This window comes from Nothobranchius furzeri, chromosome 13 (assembly GCF_043380555.1).
Source record: "Nothobranchius furzeri strain GRZ-AD chromosome 13, NfurGRZ-RIMD1, whole genome shotgun sequence".
NCBI classification, from domain to species: Eukaryota; Metazoa; Chordata; class Actinopteri; order Cyprinodontiformes; family Nothobranchiidae; genus Nothobranchius; species Nothobranchius furzeri.
Genome location: NC_091753.1, coordinates 37,250,557 through 37,269,541, shown reverse-complemented (window position 1 = coordinate 37,269,541; position 18,985 = coordinate 37,250,557). Strand labels below are relative to the sequence as shown.

General features: G+C 41.0%; 1 protein-coding gene across 1 annotated transcript in view; it reads left to right on the top strand.

Annotated features, from left to right (window-relative positions):
• Positions 1–18,985, top strand: part of LOC107380406 (solute carrier organic anion transporter family member 1C1) — a 57,448-nt gene that overhangs the window by 8,621 nt on the left and 29,842 nt on the right. Inside the window, exon 3 of the mRNA XM_015951647.3 lies at positions 14,242–14,383. Coding sequence (XP_015807133.1) covers positions 14,242–14,383 — 142 coding nt within the window. The remainder of the gene's footprint in view (positions 1–14,241; positions 14,384–18,985) is intronic.

The following is an 18,985-nucleotide window of genomic DNA, read 5'->3' as shown; positions in this document are numbered from 1 at the left end:
CACAGGAACCTCGCCGAAAACAACCACGAAAACGACTCGTTGGGGGGAATATGTGTGCTTATGGCTGCAATGTTAACTCTGTGAATTATTTTGGTTTTGAAATAAAAACCCAAAAAACGTCACATCGAGAGCACAATCCTACAGTCCTCTGCAGAACCTTCTGCCGAATCCTCACACATGATGTTCCCCGCACCAAGCACTGCAGCACATCTGCATGTTCACACAGTCGGACTCGGTCATGTTACACGGGTAGCTGTAAGGGTGCGCTCCATTTGCGCACCGCCCCCAGCCTACGGCCAGGCCCGACTCATCCCGCTTCCCCCACAACTTTGGGTGGGACGGGATGTCATGGCGCTGTCGCGACCACGCGCAAAGCGCGCACATTGCGCGGCTCCATCCGCTGGCACTTTGACGTTCCCGTGCACGGGCCCGGCTCCCGCTCGTCCTTCATGGACTCCACGCTCTGCGGTGCGGATCAGCCTCTTCCAGCTGTTTCACACTTGCTCTTTCGAGCACAGCCCTCCATGGGTCGCTTCTCTGGTACGAGCGACGGCGGTAAGGGCGCGAAACCAATCCTCAGACGTTGCTCACGTGACCTCGAGCACACGTCCGCTGTCGGAACGCGCGCACGAATGCCTCACTTTCGGCTACTCGCTAGCCCAGCGCACTTTCTCCAAATGTCCGGAGACCGCGCTGCAGCCACTGCGCACGGCGGAAACGAGGGTTTTATTTTACCGGAACGATCTGCTCCGATGCGCCCGGTCCGAGGACGGGGCGTCAGTGCAAACCAGGAGGTTAACAGAGCATCTGACAACCCTGGGGTTTTCTATAAACTGGGGGAAGAACTCTGCTCTTCCATCCCAGTCGATTATGTTTCTCGGGGGGGGGGGGGGGGGGGGGGCTGAACGCCTCTCTAATGAGAGCACGTTCGTCGCCGGTGAGAGCGGCAGATCTCACCACGGTGATCTCCCGCGTGCAACCCCGCGAGATCGTGAGAGCCCTGTTAGTCATGAGACATGGGCATGATGGCTGCAGCCCACTCGGTGGTGCTGCTGGGGTTGTTGCACTCGAGGCGCCTTGCAAAGTTGGTTCATCTGCCTCCGAGTACACCCGATACGTCAGAAGAGACGTATGTTGAGGGTTCCCCCCTCAGTGGGCGGGGACCTCGCTCACTGGGGGAATCCCTGCATCCCCTCACACGGGATTCCCATCGGACGTCCTGCGTCACACGTATCTGTGTTTACGGATGCGTCACTGTCTGGGGTGGAGGGCACGTGCTTGTTACGCAGCAGATCGCTGGCCCTCCCACACGCACGAGCACATAAATGTGTTGGAGCTTATGACAATGAGGAATGTGTTCATGCACTTCGCTGCCCTTCTCGATGGCCGTCATGTCGAAGTTCACACAGACAACCAGGTGGCGGCAGCCTGCATAAATCGCCAAGGGGGAGTTCGATCCCCCCGTCTATTGCGCATAGCCACAGATTTACTGTGTTGGGCACATGTCCACCTGCTGTGCCACCTGCATTCCGGGGATCCTGAATGTAGCAGCAGACATCCTGTCGAGAGGGGGTCCCCGCGACTCCGACTGGCGTCTGCATCCCGCGCTGATATCACAGATTTGGATAAGGTTCGGGGAACCGTGTGGATCTGTTCACGGCTCGCGAAAACGCTCAGTGTCGCCTGTGGTTTTCCCTGAGTCTCCGGGACCAAACCTCGCTCGGAGCGGACGCCTTCTCACACCAGCCCGGGCTTCGAACGCTCCTTTATGCGTTTCCACCAGTCCCTCTGATTCCCCTTCTCCTGGACCGAGTTCGGTCAGAACAGCTCTCGGTAATTCTGGTGGCTCCCAGACGCTTGTCCGCGTCATGGCTTCCGGACCAGCAAGCGCTACTGTCCGGTGTTCTGTCCAGTCGCCATACGTTGTCAGACTGGCATACCCGGATTACACAGTATGCCTGTCTGACAGATGTTGTCAGTCAGACAGGCATACTCTGTCAGATCGTCATACCTTTTTTTTTTTTGACAACGGTATGACATCCTGATGGGTGGTTTTACCTGTCAGATCGTCATACCTTTTTTTTTTACAACGGTATGACATCCTGATGGGTGGTTTAACAGTCGGATCATCATACCTTCTTTTTTTTACAACGGTATGACATCCTGATGGGTGGTTTTACCTGTCAGATCGTCATACCTTTTCTTTTTTTTTTACAACGGTATGACATCCTGATGGGTGGTTTAACAGTCGGATCATCATACCTATTTTTTTTACAACGGTATGACATCCTGATGGGTATGACATCCTGATGGGTGGTTTTACCTGACAGATCGTCATACCTTTTCTTTTTTTTTACAACGGTATGACATCCTGATGTGTGGTTTTACCTGTCAGATCGTCATACTTTTTTTTTTACAACGGTATGACATCCTGATGGGTGGTTTAACAGTCGGATCATCATACCTTTTTTTTACAATGGTATGACATCCTGATGGGTATGACATCCTGATGGGTGGTTTTACCTGTCAGATCGTCATACTTTTTTTTATTTTTTACAACGGTATGACATCCTGATGGGTGGTTTAACAGTCAGATCGTCATACCTTTTGTTTTTGACAACGGTATGACATCCTGATGCGTGGTTTTACTTGTCAGATCATCATACTTTCTGTTTTTGACAACGGTATGACATCCTGATGGGTGGTTTAACAGTCAGATCGTCATACCTTTTGTTTTTGACAACGGTATGACATCCTGATGGGTGGTTTTACTTGTCAGATCATCATACTTTCTGTTTTTGACAACGGTATGACATCCTGATGGGTGGTTTAACAGTCAGATCGTCATACCTTTTTTTTTTTACAATGGTATGACATCCTGATGGGTGGTTTAACAGTCGGATCGTCATACCTTTTGTTTTTGACAACGGTATGACATCCTTGATGCTCAATGAATTTTTTTTTTTAGAATTAGGTGGTGAAAATAAATTTGCGATACACATTCATCAGTACATTTTTTTTCCAATGAAGCTCACCAAGTTGGTGCAATGGCAAAAGAAAGCAGAATAGTTGATTCACTGATTCCTGTTATAAAGATCAGTCTCCATTTGAATAAAAAGCTGAACATGAAGAACTTAAAAGTTATAAGAAAGGTAATACAAACTTTATTTCCAAGTAAAACACACACACACACACACACACACACACACACACACACACACACACACACACACACACACACACACACCCCAAGCAATGTGTCCATGGTTACACCGCAATTGCTTAGTAAATATCCTATTTGGCGAGAGATAAACTTTATTGTATTCATCCTAGTGGATCTATTGTTAAATGGGTAAACTTGCAGTAGCACATCCAACGTCAAGGAAACAAAAAGTTATTATCAGGAGAAGGAGAATGTTAGCAGCAGTGTGCTAGACGATGGCCCCCTCCATGAGGCCACCACAGCTCAGCAGATCATCACTGTAGCTTCCTCTGGGGAGAAAAACACTTAGAGAAAAAATAAAGTTAATAGCTGAAGTAGCAGGAAATAATACAGTTAAAGAGCAGATTGTAGAAGAAAGTAGTAGAGTGTGAAAAGTGGTCAGTGTATCCTCCAGCAGTTTAAGCCTATAGCAGCATAACTACAGAGATAACTCTGGATAACCTAGCCTTTTTAGATGGAGGCATGTTGGAGGCAGGGCAAGGGAGAGCCATCTTTACCGACTGTACACTCCACCTCCCTCTACTCTCCCACTTGTCCAGATTTAGGCTAACATCAGATTTTAACCATAGGCCCTATCAAATAAAAAGGTTTTAAGCCTAGTCGTAAAAGTAGACAAGGTGTCTGCCTCACGGACTAAAGCTGGGAGCTGGTTCCACAGGAGAGGTGACTGATAACTAAAAGATCTGCCTCCCATCCTAATTTTATATATTCTGGGAACCACCAGTAAACCTGCAGTCTGGGAGCGAAGTGCTTGGTTAGGAACGTATGGAACAATCAGATCACTGATGTATGATGGAGCTTGATTATTAAGATCTTTATATGTGAGAAGAAGGAGCTTAAAATCTATTCTGAATTTAACAGGTAGCCAATGTAGGGAAGCTAAGACAGGAGAGATATGATCTCTCTTTTTAATTCTCATCAGAACTCTAGCTGCAGCATTTTGGACAAGCTGAAGATGTTTAACTACATTCTGTGGACTTCCTGAGAGTAATGAATTACAGTAATCCAGTCTTGATGTAATAAATGCATGAACTAGTTTTTCAGCATCACTCCTGGAAAGGATGCTTCTAATCTTAGCAATATTCCGAAGGTGGAAAAAGGAAATCCTACAAACCTGTTTAACCTGGGATTTGAATGACATGTCCTGGTAAAATATAACACCAAGGTTCCTTACTTTGTTCTCGGAGATTAATGTAATGCCATTCAGGTCAGGCGATTGACTAAGCAATTTCCTTTTCTGGATTTCTGGTCCAAAGATGAGAACTTCCATCTTGTCTTGATTTAAAAGCAAAAAGTTTAGAGTCATCCAATTTTTTATGTCCTCAAGACAAGCCTGTAATCTACCTAACCGATTAGGTTCATCAGGGTTAATGGATAAATATAACTGAGTATCACCAGCATAACAGTGGAAGTTTATCCCATGCTTAATGATTTTATCAATTGGGAGCATATATATAGTAAAAAGAATTGGTCCAAGCACTGACCCCGAAGGTACTCCACAAGTAACCCTGGAGTATGAAGAAAATTTATCATGTACATTTACAAAATGAAATCAGACAGGTAGGATTTAAACCAGCCTAGCGCTGTTCCTTTGATCCCTACATCATGTTCAAGTCTTTCTAAAAGAACATTGTGATCTACTGTGTCAAAAGCAGCACTGAGATCTAACAAGACTAGAACAGACACAAGATTCTTATCTGAGGCCATGAGAATATCATTTGTAACTCTAACTAATGCAGTTTCAGTGCTGTGATACTCTCTAAAACCAGACTGAAATTCCTCAAACAGAGCATTAGTGTTTAAATGCTCACATACTTGGATGGCCACTATTTTCTCCAGGACTTTGGATAAAAATGGAAGGTTAGATATTGGTCTATAATTCATTGGGTCATCTGGATCCAGAGAAGGCTTCTTAAGTGAAGGTTTGATTACAGCAACCTTAAAATCCTGTGGTACATATCCATTTGCTAAAGATAGATTGATTGTATCTAGAATGGGGGCAGTAACCAAAGGAAATGCATCTTTAAATAATTTGGTTGGGATTGGATCTAAAATGCAAGTGGAAGGTTTAGATGAAGCTAATATTTTTGATAACTCTGAAAGCTCAACTGGATCAAAACGGTTCAAGCACAGATGAGGTTCTACAGTTACCTCTGATGCTGCCTCACTTACTGAGGAAGAAGAAATCACATTAAGGAGGATGTTAAAGATTTTGTTTCTAATAGAATTATTTTTACTTGTGAAAAATCCCATAAAGTCATTACTGCTGAGGGCTAAGGGAATAGATGGTTCAGAGCTATGATTCTGCGTAACTTTGGCAACTGTACTGAAAAGAAATTTAGGATTATTCTTATTCTCCTCAATTAGTGCTGAGATATAAGCAGTTCTAGTTTGTCGAAGCTTATTTTTATAAAGCACAAGACTATTTTTCCAGGATAGGTAGGCCTCCTCGTGGTGCGTAGAGTGCCATGTTCTCTTCAATTTTCCAGAGTTTTGTTTTAAAGCTTGTAAATGAGAATTAACTCGCGGTCTGCCTGTACCTGTCCTGTCTATATGTGTGTGTGTAATCTTGGTCAAGCTGTACTGTGGAGTCAAGTTCCTATGCTCTGGATCGCTGGAGCGTTGGCAATAAAATTCTTTCTGATTCTGATTCTGATTAAACCAGGGAGCCGACTTCCTGTCCCTAATTACCTTCGTTTTTAAAGGGGCAACATCATCTAATGCCACACGTAGGAAGTGACAGGAAGTAACATTATGAACTAAGGCATCAATTTGTGAGGGGCTAGAAATGAAAATATTGCCCTCTGCTACGTTCCTCTGAGATGCTGAGGACAGTAAAGATGGAACAGTTGATTTAAAAGATGCAACAGCGTTGTCAGATAGAGACCGACTATAGTGAAATTTATTTTCATGTCTCGAGAACTCAGTTATAAAAAACTCAAAGGTTATCAGAAAGTGGTCCGAGAGGACTGGATTATGTGGAAAGATCGTTATTTCCTCACACTCTATGCCATAAGTCAGCACAAGGTCTAATGTATGATGGCAGGAGTGGGTGGAGCTATGTATTCTTTGAGTAAAACCAACTGAGTCTAAGATATTACTAAAGGCTACATTGAGGCTATCATTTCCAATGTCCACATGAATATTAAAATCCCCCACTACAATGACCTTGTCAGTATTTAGCACCAAATCATATAAAAAAAAATCAGAGATCTGATCCAAAAACTCAGAGTAAGGGCCTGGTGGACGATATGAAACTACAAACAAGAGTGGTTTCACAGTTTTGCAATCTGGATTAGGAAAACTAAGAATAAGATGTTCAAACGAACTGTAGCTATTAATTGGTAAGGGACTGATTAATAAGTCCAAATGAAAAATGGTTGCTACTACTCCTCCTCGCCCTGTACTTCGAGCAATATGATGATTTAAATAATTAAAAGGAGTCGACTCGTTTAAACTAACATAGTCCTCTTGCTGCAGCCAGGATTCTGTGAGAGAGAGCAAAGAAATCTGATTTTCACAAATCAAGTCATTAACTAACAAAGTCTTAGAAAAAATGGATCTAATGTTCAACAACCCACATTTAATTTTTCTAAATTTCTGCTCGGTTGAATTTGTTCTAATATTTATGAGATTTCCATGATTTGCTTTATTAAGCCTGATATTTAATCTGTGGGATTTTGGCCGTGGGCAGGACACTGTCTCTATGGGGTAGTGGGTGGGTAACAGTACAGAAGCTGCAGAGGGGTGGGTTAAACTACGACTCTGCTTCTTGGTCTGGACCCTGGGTAGTCATGGAGGACCAATAAAACTGGCCATGTTCCTAGAAAGAAGAGCTGCTCCATCCAAAGAGGGATGGATGCCTTCTCTCCGCATCAGACCAGGTTTTCCCCAAAAAGTTTTCCAATTATCAATGTAGCCCACGTTGTTTTCAGGACACCACCTAGACAGCCAGAGGTTGAAGGACAGCATGCAGCTAAACATGTCGTCACTGGTCCGATCAGGCAGGGGGCCAAGAGAAAATTACGGAGTCCGACATTGTTTTGGCAAATTTACACACCGAAGCAACATTAATTTTAGTGACCTCCGATTGGCGTAACCGGGTGTCGTTACCGCCAGCGTGAATAACAATCTTACTGTATTTACGCTTATCCTTAGCCAGCAGTTTCAGATAAGATTTAATGTTGCCCGCTCTGGCCCCAGGTAAACATTTAACTATGGTTGCTGGAGTCTCTAATGCCACGTTTCTGACTATGGAGCTGCCAATGATCAGAGTCAGCTTGTCAGTGGGTGGGTCAGTTTGAGAAGAAATCATCCGTTTCTGTGAGATAGTATCATTCAAAGAGTTATCTACTGCAGATTGTTAATAATGTTTAACTATTGCCCTCAAAAGAGCAAATGCCTTTGACACTCTAATCAAGCAGACTCAGATTGATGGCTTCAGACTGGCAATAACATTTCTTTTCCCTTTTATAAAAATGTCCCTTTTGTGTCCCCATACTGTGGTTGTGAATTATAGTAGCCATTATTAACATTTTATTCTAAGGAAACCTTTAGAAAACAGTGTGCCGAATGATGTAAATCTTTAACGTTTTATAACCAGGGCTTCAAACAATCTGTGAAAAATAAATAAATAATGTCCAACAAAGTTAGCAAAGCCCTGAATGAGATCAGACATTCTTACTGTTTTTCCCCCACATGAAAGTGATGTGAAACAAAGGTTTGCAAGCAGCTTATCGTGATAGGACAGGCCTCGTTCTTCTCAGTATTGTTCGGTTCCTGAAGCAGCTGGGTGGAATACAGCACGTCACATTACAACACTAATCCGGAACTCAGTGTTCTCGGCTTTTTGTTGATTCCACCAATAAGAGGAGGACTTTGGTGCCACAATGTTGCAGTTTCTTCCTTTTGCATTCATTTTTTGCCTCATGTGACTTCTGAGAACAACGTTTGTGTTCATCATGTATTAATAATCATTGCTAATGAGAACAGTTAAAACCTGTGAATCTGACGGCCCTGCAAACATAAATATATGCTGTTTTTTTCCTGTCACTTCCATACTTTTTGAAAAATATAATGCGCTATAATGTTAGCACTGATTATCGCTTGTTTAGACTTAGTGAGCCCCTCACTAAAGGGATCTTCTTGTGCCAAAGCCTTTTTTACATAATACCAAATGAAAAAAAAAACTAAATCAAATTTTTGGTTGCAGCATTATCATTTTGGGGTGGAACGAAACAAAATGGGGAGCTGAAAACTTCTTTTTGCCAAAACTCTCAACTTGTCCCAGCAAACCTCGAGACAACTCAAGTCTTTGGCAACACCAATACTGTTGACACTGAGGCCTAATTCACACAGAATCAAGTATAATTAAAGCTTGTTCAGTTGTTTGGAGGCAGACAAACCACCCACTCTTTCCTTTTCCAATCCACTAAGCCAGGGTTATTTGTTAATTAGAATGTACCATCAACTGATAAAGATCATTTTGATCCAATCAGAAGAAAATAATAATAATCTTGACTTGAATGGGAAGGGAAACAAATATTTATGCATGCTTTTTGCTGTTCAGTCTCCCTGGGATACACGCATGTGATGAGCTACTGTTCTCAATGCCCCACAGCTACGGGTGGCTAGCATTATGTGGAGGCTCTGTATGAGAATGTTCTTTGCTAAATAGCTGCTCTTTAGATTCTAATTCATGAAAATGTTATTGATGTCGCTGAATTTACTCAAAATGCATTTTCCCCCTTCCCTTTCTAATTTAGTTAATGGGGTTTCACCACAACCAGCTGTAACGTCAGCTGCTTTCAATTCAGCTAAAGTTAATCGGGCCAAAGGCCACCAGAGCTGATCATTAGTTGGTTGTAAAGGATTTATTATCTGATGCTGCAAAGAAGAAGGTACTGTATATGCAGCTTAGTGAAGGCATGTCTATCTGATCATGAGTGAATGTGACTAACCTGCTGCATTTCCCTTCAAAGTGATGTCATTTAAAGAAAGTACAAACTTTCTACAAGCTTGTGGGCAGATTGACAGAGATTACACCATCTAAAGAGAACATAAAGGGATTATTAGACGTTTTTCTTGACTCTGCTTGAGGAAATCGTAGTGCTTGAGTCACTACTTGATAAATCAGTAGCATTCCTCTTTTTTTCCTGTGAGGTTAATATGTTGGTTCAGTCAGAAACCACATTCACTGAGCTATAAGTACAACTGAGCTATATTAGTCACGCTGATGTTTGGTTGCAGTTTATTGAAAGCATATGAAACACAAACTGATTAACAATGTGAAACAGAAAAATTAGAATGGCATTTCCTGATTTTTATGTTGTTCTGCCAGCAGTATTATGACATTTGTGTTGCTGCATAAATAAGCATCCAGGATTTTATTTGAGTCAGTTTAATTACTTCATGTATTGAATCTAAACCTGTGAACAAAGCCGAGGCTACACGGAGATGCAACTTTTTGTTGTTTCTAATAGGGCTAGATCAATATATCGGTCCATCCGGCCAAAATTTACCATTTTTATATATCCGCATTGGCCAATATTTGTCTTTAGTAAAGCCCATTTAAAGTCAGGCACGTCCTCAGGTAGCCCGGTGCTGTTGCAGAATTTAATTTAAATATATTTTTATGTTCACTAAGAACATCTGCATAATAAATACTTTAAACTAACTTTATTTGTGTACTTGACTTTAACACTGAGTATTGCACAAAGATTTAAAGGGGAACTAAGCAGTTTTGGCTTGCTTTTATTGCCCCCTAGTGTCCGTTTGTAGAACCAAAACCCCTAGACTGGAATGCGCATTTGAAAGGCACAAGGGTGGAAGTGTGAGTGTTGAGATTGGGCCTAGTTAGCAGACAGTACTGTCCTTAACCCATTCACTGCCAGCCATTTCCAGACCAGAAAAACCCCTGGCTGCAAGTGTTTGAGTGTTTTTTCCAGTTTTTTTGAAGAGTCACAGAACATTGTTCTCTATGATGATGTCAATGCCAAAACTACCAAAAGAAAGAACAGATTCACTTCTAACATCAGGAAGAATCTCTGTGTTTCTAGCGTTATCCGTTCTTTCATAATCCGCTGTCGAATTGTGAGCTGCAGAAGCTTTTCTGGTTTGCGCCTCACTTTTTTCACAGCAGCAGCTCTAAACAATCTCCTATTCATAGATTTTCTGCTTCCTGATGACGTTACATGTTAGATTCGTGGATGAAGATCAGCTTTGGAGATGTGATGTCTTTTCTCGCGGTGCAGGGGCTCGTTCCGACGCCCGCCCAGTAAAAATATGCAATTGACAATTTTAGTTGTCAATGGCAGCGAGCGGTTGGATTTAAAATGATTACTTTAGTCACCAATGACAGGAAATGAGTTGAAGGGAGACTAAGCATTTTCAAATTGCTTTTTAGCACCCTCTAGTGTCCATTTGTAAATATCTCACGGTGCGTTCGTCTCAATCTAACAGCTGAAATGTCTCCCCAGCCTTAATTGGTGTCTACAGGAGTGGCACATCTCCACTGGCTTCCAGTTGCCTTCCGTGTGAGGTTCAAACTATTGATTTTTGCATTCAAGGCTCTGAATGACAGTGGCTAATTTACTTTGTATTTGTTTTGATCTTTTTGTACGGACTTTTTTTTATTGGATTATATTTTTTGTTGTACCTGTTTTTAACGACCGTGCCCAGTCCCAACAGAGCGGCTCACCAGTCTGAAGTTGCAAGTGCAATATTCTGGCCACAGGGGGCGATAGGGGTGGGATGGCCTTTCAGTAACCCTGTAAAGGGTCATTACAGCACATACTGTCTCAAGAAAATGCTTTTAAAATATGAAAAAGTCACTAAGTATCCCTTTAACAGTTGGCTAAATTCAGAGTTCAAAACTGATTCAGCTTCAGAAATGAGAGCATCAACTGATAGTATTAGTGATACTATAGCATGAAAATGTCTAGATATCAGCCATGGAAAATGAACCATAAAAATCTACAGTACATATCAGCCATCGGCTTACCACGTCTCCTACATTTTGGCAATAGTATTGGCAATAGACAAACCACCATCGGTCAACCTCTAGTTTTAACAGTATCCTCAACACAGCGTTGTTTCTAGAAACGTCTTCATCCACACTAAAAACACTAAAACTGACCTAAAGTGCTAAACTAACCATGCCAGGTCTGCATGTGACACTGTAATGCTGCCATGAATACATAAAAAAACAGGAAATGAGATCTGGAACATATTCATAAAGCTGGAGACAAAATGTAAGCACATCACGTCATGAAACCATTTGTGATTGACCCTTTGCTTCTATGCCACCTGATCATGACATCAACAGTGAGTTACACAAGTGTTGAACGGGGGGCAACAGTCGTGGCTGAAATGGTTGTTTTGCCAGTTTAGCATGGTTCCTACTAGTTCAAGCCCAGTTTACTTGTTAGAAGAAGTAGCTAGAGCTCATAAAGTGCAGTATTTACAAAAGTTAGAGTTATAGCTTACTAACCAACTCTTCGTATAATTCGTATAGTTCGTATAATTTAATTGATGTTACATAATCAAGTTGCCAACTCTGCATCATTTACACCATTGTGTGATAAACAGTGACTCGCTTTACACTGGAGCTGATCTGAAGGCCTACGAAAGTCCAGTTTTTGTTGCTGGTTGGTCACCAGGACCAGGTTCTACTCTCACATCGGGAGGAACAATGGTGAAGCTCATCATGCCGAAAGAATAACGTACTTTTCTCACCTGTAGCCCTACAATGGAACAATGTTATTAGCATCTATAGTGGATGGTAATGCATGTCCGTCATAATGAAATATAAGATTTTCAAAAAGCCAATAAAGATATAAAGCACATCACATTTACCCTTTCAGGTCTATAGTCAGGCCCTGTCCTGCTCATGACATATGTGAACGTTAATCTTACCCAATAAAATGTGTTCACAGTTATTCTGTGAATAGTTTGATTGTTGTTCTTCATCCCCATCTTCTGTCTCCATCAGAGGTCAAACGATAAAAAAGACAAGTTGAGTTTCACCCTTGCCTGTAAGTGCAACCAACTCCACGGCAGTTGATATAAGGCTACAAACCGTCTTGTACCGTTTCCTTATTGCTATTTTGTTGTGATAGAATTATTTGATAAAATAAAATAGATTATTGGTTCTTATATTAACACTAGCCAATAAACAATTCAGTTTAAAAAACTATTTTTTTTCATTGTTTAATATTTTTCAGGTTTTAAATGGTTAAAGAAAAAAAATTGTTTTAGTCAATTGTTTGCGGTCTAGATACACATAGCTAGAAGACAGTGTACGTCACTACACAGGGCAAATTTCTACTTCACAAGTTGTGCCAAATAAACTAATAAATATCATGCTTTTTGCCTCAAATCTGTCATATTTAGACATTATGAGAGAGGCGAAGTAGCTGGAGAGTTTTATGAATAACATATTTATGAAAAAGTTGGGTCATTAAAAAACTGAAAACCGATAAAGATATCTTCCAAAATTTTTGTATCTGCAGATATTAATGGTAGACCAGTAATATCAAACACCCCTGTACAAAAAACAATGACTTTTTGGAATATCTATTTTTGCCAGATTTTATGTTTTTAAGTAGATCGCGCAATTTATTCCAGTCTGGATCCAAGTGAATTATTTTTTTTATTCAACAAAAAAGAACCAAAGTCTGAAAAATCAAAGAAAATCCTCTCTCATCCTCAATGAAATCATTACTAAAACCCTTCTAAAAATAAATACATCACTAAGCCTGCTTATGTAAACTCACAAAAATAGGATACTTGTCAAAAGAAAATAGCAGCTCTCGCCTACAGCTTTATCCATCTACTTATAAATGTTCTTATTTACAAAATTCACAAAAAAGCACCATAGAAATTTCGAATCTCAGATTAACACGAATGTAGAATGTGAGGTCACTTCTGCTGCTGCTGGAACTAAAGAAAAAAAATCTACAGGAAGATTATAAAACACAACAGAAATCATGAATGTAAAATAAGATATACTGCAACAGAGATAAACAGTATCAGAAAAACACATTAAAGCTATTTTATCAAATCGACAGAACAAGCTAGGTTTTGGACGCCAACACGTTTCATACAGGCACCTTCCCTCAGATGCTTCTGCCAGAAACAGAGACCAGCAATGCTAGAGGAAACGAGATAGCGCTAAACACCAGTCGGAGTATAGTTCCAAATGTCTTTTGTCATCCGTGACTTCAAATGATGTTTTTCTTTTTGGGACTCTGGTAGTTTATCCTAAAGTTGAAATAGCAGCAGCCGGCTGTTTCTCCCCTTCTGATATGTTGAGGAGAGAACCTCTCACACCAGTGGTGTTCTGTTTCTAAATGCACGAGTGTGCAATGAGTTGAGGACCCCGGGAAGTTCGGTGGTTTAGCGAGACCAACAACTGTAAGGTCCAATAGTTGCATTCGGTTTTTCGACAAATGCAAGAGAACCAATTCGTATTTTTTTTATCTCCACAATATATTTATAGCTATCCTTTATTAGAATGATGTTAAGAGGGACGAAAGAAATGTTTTAACCCTCTCAGGCTCAAAATAAGTTTTGATAAAAGGACAAACAACTAAGTCATTCAGGGGTACTTATGAGTTAAAAAATGCTCATGAAATACGTCTGTGGAGTAACCAGGTAGGTAGGTTTTAACGTTGCAAATCTGCAACGCCTGCCTCCAGAAGGTTATGGTAATTTGTTTTCTAATTTTTCCATTTAAAGATAAAATACATAAAAGTAACCAAGTTTTAAAACATAAGGCTCTAGTCCAGTGCTTCCATAAAAATGTGTATCTGTGTCACTAAGTGTTGGTGAAATTAAACCTTAAACTCTAGAATTATTCATATTATTTTAGATATAATTTCTCCATACCACCTTAAATCCAAACATACAGTAAATTGCAAACATATGTCATTAATTTTATTTTATGGAATTAAAATGAAAATCAGCTTATTTGCCTCTGCTTTTGACTTTGTCTCTCCTCTTCCACGTTTTTGCAGATGTTTCTGGTGGCTTTGTCCTTTGCCTATTTTGCAAAGGCTCTGTCGGGGAGCTACATGAAGAGCACAATAACTCAGTTGGAACGGCGCTTCGACATCCCCAGCTACCTAATAGGAGTCATTGATGGTAGCTTTGAGATAGGTGAGTGGGCCTGCCAATCTAACCTTGTTTTGTTTGGTTACTTCTGTATTCGCCTACCTTTTTTCCCCTTCTGTGTCTTTTTGGTAAAAATGTGAATGGGTCATTGAGCTGTTCAGGCTGCAGATAAAGGATTCATCAGGTTTCCGAGGACAGAGGGGTGTGTTTGTGTGTTTCTGTGTGAAGTGAGTCATCGTTTCTGAGCAAGGACATAATAGCAAGACTCAAAGCTGTCATAAAGCTGTAAGACTCTTCCTACGACTTACCGTCTCCATATTAGAACTAATTCCTTCCAGTGATGCTATTTATAGCGATCAGCTGACATTTGCTAGCTTTGATCTTGACATGTGAATCAGCTACTTGGAACTATTTTCTCATATTTATCATTTTTCTTGTGCTTTGTGCCTAACATCTTTTCCACAAATGACGATTCCTGCCCTGGGTTATCCTAGGAACATAATATCAGTTCTGAGCAACATGAAAACAATTAAGCATAGCCAAACAAATTTATCTGTCTGCGATTGTGGCCTGGATTCATCAGCTAATTTAATTCTCATCACAAATACTTGTTTGTATTTTTCTAAATGTTGACCCACATCAAGAAATTGCTACTCAGATGATATGATTGGAAAGCGTTACTGATAATCTAGCATGAACTGGGATTCTGAGAACCAGATTCATTTGTTTTCAAAGGCAGACATCAAATAGCCTTGTGAGACATTATTTCCTTGTTTAAAAGGATGTCCACATCCATTCACCCATTAATCTATTCATCTATTTTCTTTGGCAAAGCTGAACCGTGGGGGATCCAGATGGGAACCTGAGACACTCCTGGTCACACAGCAACATTTTCAGCTCCTTCTTGAGGAGAGGAGAGAACATTTAATCAAACACGTTCTGTCAAGAGAGAGTAGGTGTAGGGACATCCAAAAGAAGCCAGGTAGGTTAAACATGAAGCCTTTAAGGCTTGGCTGGGACAAGTACAGGATGTGAGACACGAGGCTCCAACAACGAATGGAGGACTGAGCTGGGTTTAAATAGACAGTGATGAGGAAACAGGGAGCAGGTGTGATGATGAATGATCTGCTACAGGTGAGAGTAATTAAGAGAGGGGAGCCTGAATATAGAGACACTGGAATAAAAGAAGAAACCGTAATAAAACAAAACAAGAGAACCAGAACTAAAGACCTAAAGGAAATAAACAATTCTAACAATAACTGAAGACAGGAAAACCATGATGATAATAATCTAAACACAACAAACAAAATACAAAGAGCCAGGGAACTAAGGCAGGGAAAAAGGAAAACCAACAAGAAATCAAACACTGAAGAGGCTGGGGAGTGGAAAGACTGAAAACTGTCATAGGAGGAGAAGTGAATAACCAGAATAAGTTTTAGGGGACAAGCAACGCAAAGGAGATGGGGAAAAGAACATGATTTGTTCTTGATCTGCCACAGGGTCTCCTCCCAGTTGGGCATTCCTGGAAGCTCTCCAAAAGAAGATGACAAAGAGGCACCCTGATTGGATGCCCTAACCCTCTCTGCTGTCTTTTTATTTTGAGGATTAATTTGCAGCTCTTCTCTGAACTACACTGATGAGAAAGATCCTCACTGCAGACCTCGCACACTACATGAAGAAAAGCTCAGCTCGTCTTCATTTGATCATTAGCTAAATGTCCTGACCAAGAGGTGAAGGCCAAAAACAAGAAGTTTGACCCAGCACCTTCATTACAATGACAGACCAAAGCAACCCCCCCCCCCCCCCCCCCATTTATCAGACCATCTCAGAAAATCTCAGAAAGTAGATGGTGAAACGCTACGATTTGAAAAGCCAGACATACACTGCCACTGAACGTTAATGGAATCACCCATCTTGACTCGCAGCAGGGAAGGCTGTTGTTGGTTTAGTGTCCACGAATCAGCAGGGAGTGGTTAGCAGAAGCTAACCATTAGCATTAGCAACTCCACCACACAGCAGAACTCCTCCAGGCTTGTGCTTTTTGCAGAGATAAAACAACATTGCAGAACAAACTGTCAGTAGTAGAGTCGTGTTGCTGTTATCCAGTCTGAGGCAAGATCTCCAAATACCAGGAACCAAGACTTAAATTCCTGCAGTCTGAAGCTCAGCTCTGATGTGGCTCACTTCTACTTCCTGAAAATGGTGCACCAGTGCTTTTTTTATACCCCATAACTAATTACAAGGCATTCATTCATACCAGAGACCACTGCAAATGTATTAATTATACAAGTGTTTCACACCTTAAAAACCCAAATCCTAGATGAGCAAGCAGGGCCGTTTCTAGCATTGTGGGGGCCCAATGCAAGATAATGTTCAGGGCCCCCCTATTTTGACAAACTGCAATTGATGATCTATATACATACCATGAATTGTCACAAACTGCAAGCAAAACATGGTACAGTATTAAAATTAAACACTCACTCAAGAAATATAACTAACTAATAAAAACTAGAAAGCAGTCAGAGTGCAGACCTCCACCCTGGGAGGGGTGTCCACGTCACACATACCGTAATAAAGGGGCTACGTGAATGTGAACAAGTACAACAACAACTGATTAAAGGTTCCTGTATCAAGACAGTGGTCAAGATCACAATCTTTCTGATGGTCTGAGATTTAATTATTTTAAGTATAACTCTGGTTATATTGGGCTATTAACATTTAAAGCTGTTGTGTAGTTTATAATTGGGATTTTAAACCAAAACAGTACGTTATAACTGTTATAAAAAGCATTTGATTTTTCTTCAGAAATTTCTGAATAGAAAATAGAAAGTGTACATGAACAAAAACTCTGAAATAGCAGAAATCAAGCATAACATGTATTACAACCTTGTATTGATTTTTTTACATGTACAATTTTCAGTGTCTGAGTTTCTATAGATATTGTCTGTCAATGTTCAGGTGTTCTTAGCTGTTGTGGTATTCTGCTTGTCCTGCTGCAGACTAAACCATTTCTTGCACTCTTTGCTCCTCCAGGGAGTGTTTTTTTGTTTTGCACAGAGTGTACCTGTTTCACCCCTGACCTGCCCTCTGTGCTTTGTCCATTCCTTCTCCACTGGTCCAGGGGACAGGGATGTGACCTTGAGCAGAGGTCACTGAAGGGTTTTCATCCTGTGCACACTGCTGCTCCCAAAATTGTTGATGTTTCATGGCCTCCTTCTGCTACTTGTTGCTGATTTGTTTGTGGAGCTGGTGGTGAGAGGTAGCTGATAGCCCGGTGTTCTTCTGGGGATAAATCTGGGTGTCATGGGTCGACGGTACCTGGGTCTGACTTTGTTGTCCAGATGTCCAGAAGATGTGGAGCATCTCCAGCAGCATCCTGTTTCTGACATTGCCTATTGCTGGTGATGGTGGATGGCTCTTCATCAGAAGAATCTCTAAAGTTATAAATACATCAGATTTTATAAAACATACTCAAGTGGTAAATACTAGAAAATGACAACTGTTAAAAAAAACACAGAACTGAAACTAGAAATATATTTGAACTGTAGATAAACTTTCTGCAGCTGTGATGGCAAATCATCTTCGTCCACACCTGAATCCTCAACCACAGATGTACATGGACCTTTGGTTTTCCTGGACATAGCGGTAATAGTATATAACAGTATAGTAATAGTATTAGCAGAAATACTATAGTAATGGAACAGGTTTGGTGGAAAATATTTTGTGCAGAGATACTTACTGCATTTGGGATGGAAAAACAATGTGGGCACATCTTGCTCCTCCTAAACAATTTCTGAGGGAAGTTCCTGGTTTCCGGTTTATTTACAAAAACAAATCTACCGTATAAAATAATAAAAAAGCCTGTGAAAAATGCAGCAGAAAAAAGACAAAACTACAGGTTATCGAACGAGTACAAAAAATGGCTAAGCAATGTCAAATATGACTAAATATAATCTAAAATGACTAAATAAAAGCATAAAGTAGGAAATTTACTGAACATAATTATTTACACCAGTAGAAGAGATAGAAGTTGAAAATATGCGTCCAAAACAATTCCTCCGCGCCTCTATGAGCACGGCACAGGGCAGACTGTTTATTTTTTTGTTCTTGGGCAGGGACTTGCGTAAAATTACCGTAATGTATTGTATACCACTGGAAAGTACATCATCTCAGCTTTCAGAATCTGTTGATGGTGCAAGCTATCGAAGAGTTACGGTAAAGTATGAAAGCCATTTTGTGTCGCAATCGACACAACCGCAGCAGCTTTGGGGGCTCTATGCAACAGCATAGGTTGCATATAGGAAGAAACGGCCATGTTAGCCAGAATAAACTTTGAACAGCCACTTTAGGGCTCAAACTCCAGACTTCTTCAGTACAAGACATCTTTGAATTCTTCACCTGCTCGCCACAAAGACACAGCAGTGGTATACCAAATCATCCCTATCGTAACCCTCAAAAGAGAAAAACACTACAGTCTTCCAAACGAGCCAGTGTCCAACAGAAATATAAAAACCCTCTTCCACGCTGCATCTCGACCCACTTGTCCCACCGGCCACTCAAACTGGATTTCCCCCACAACACCCAAATGTGAAAGCATCACTCGTCTCTGAATTTCATGTTTACCACACCGAACAAAGACGTGTTCCA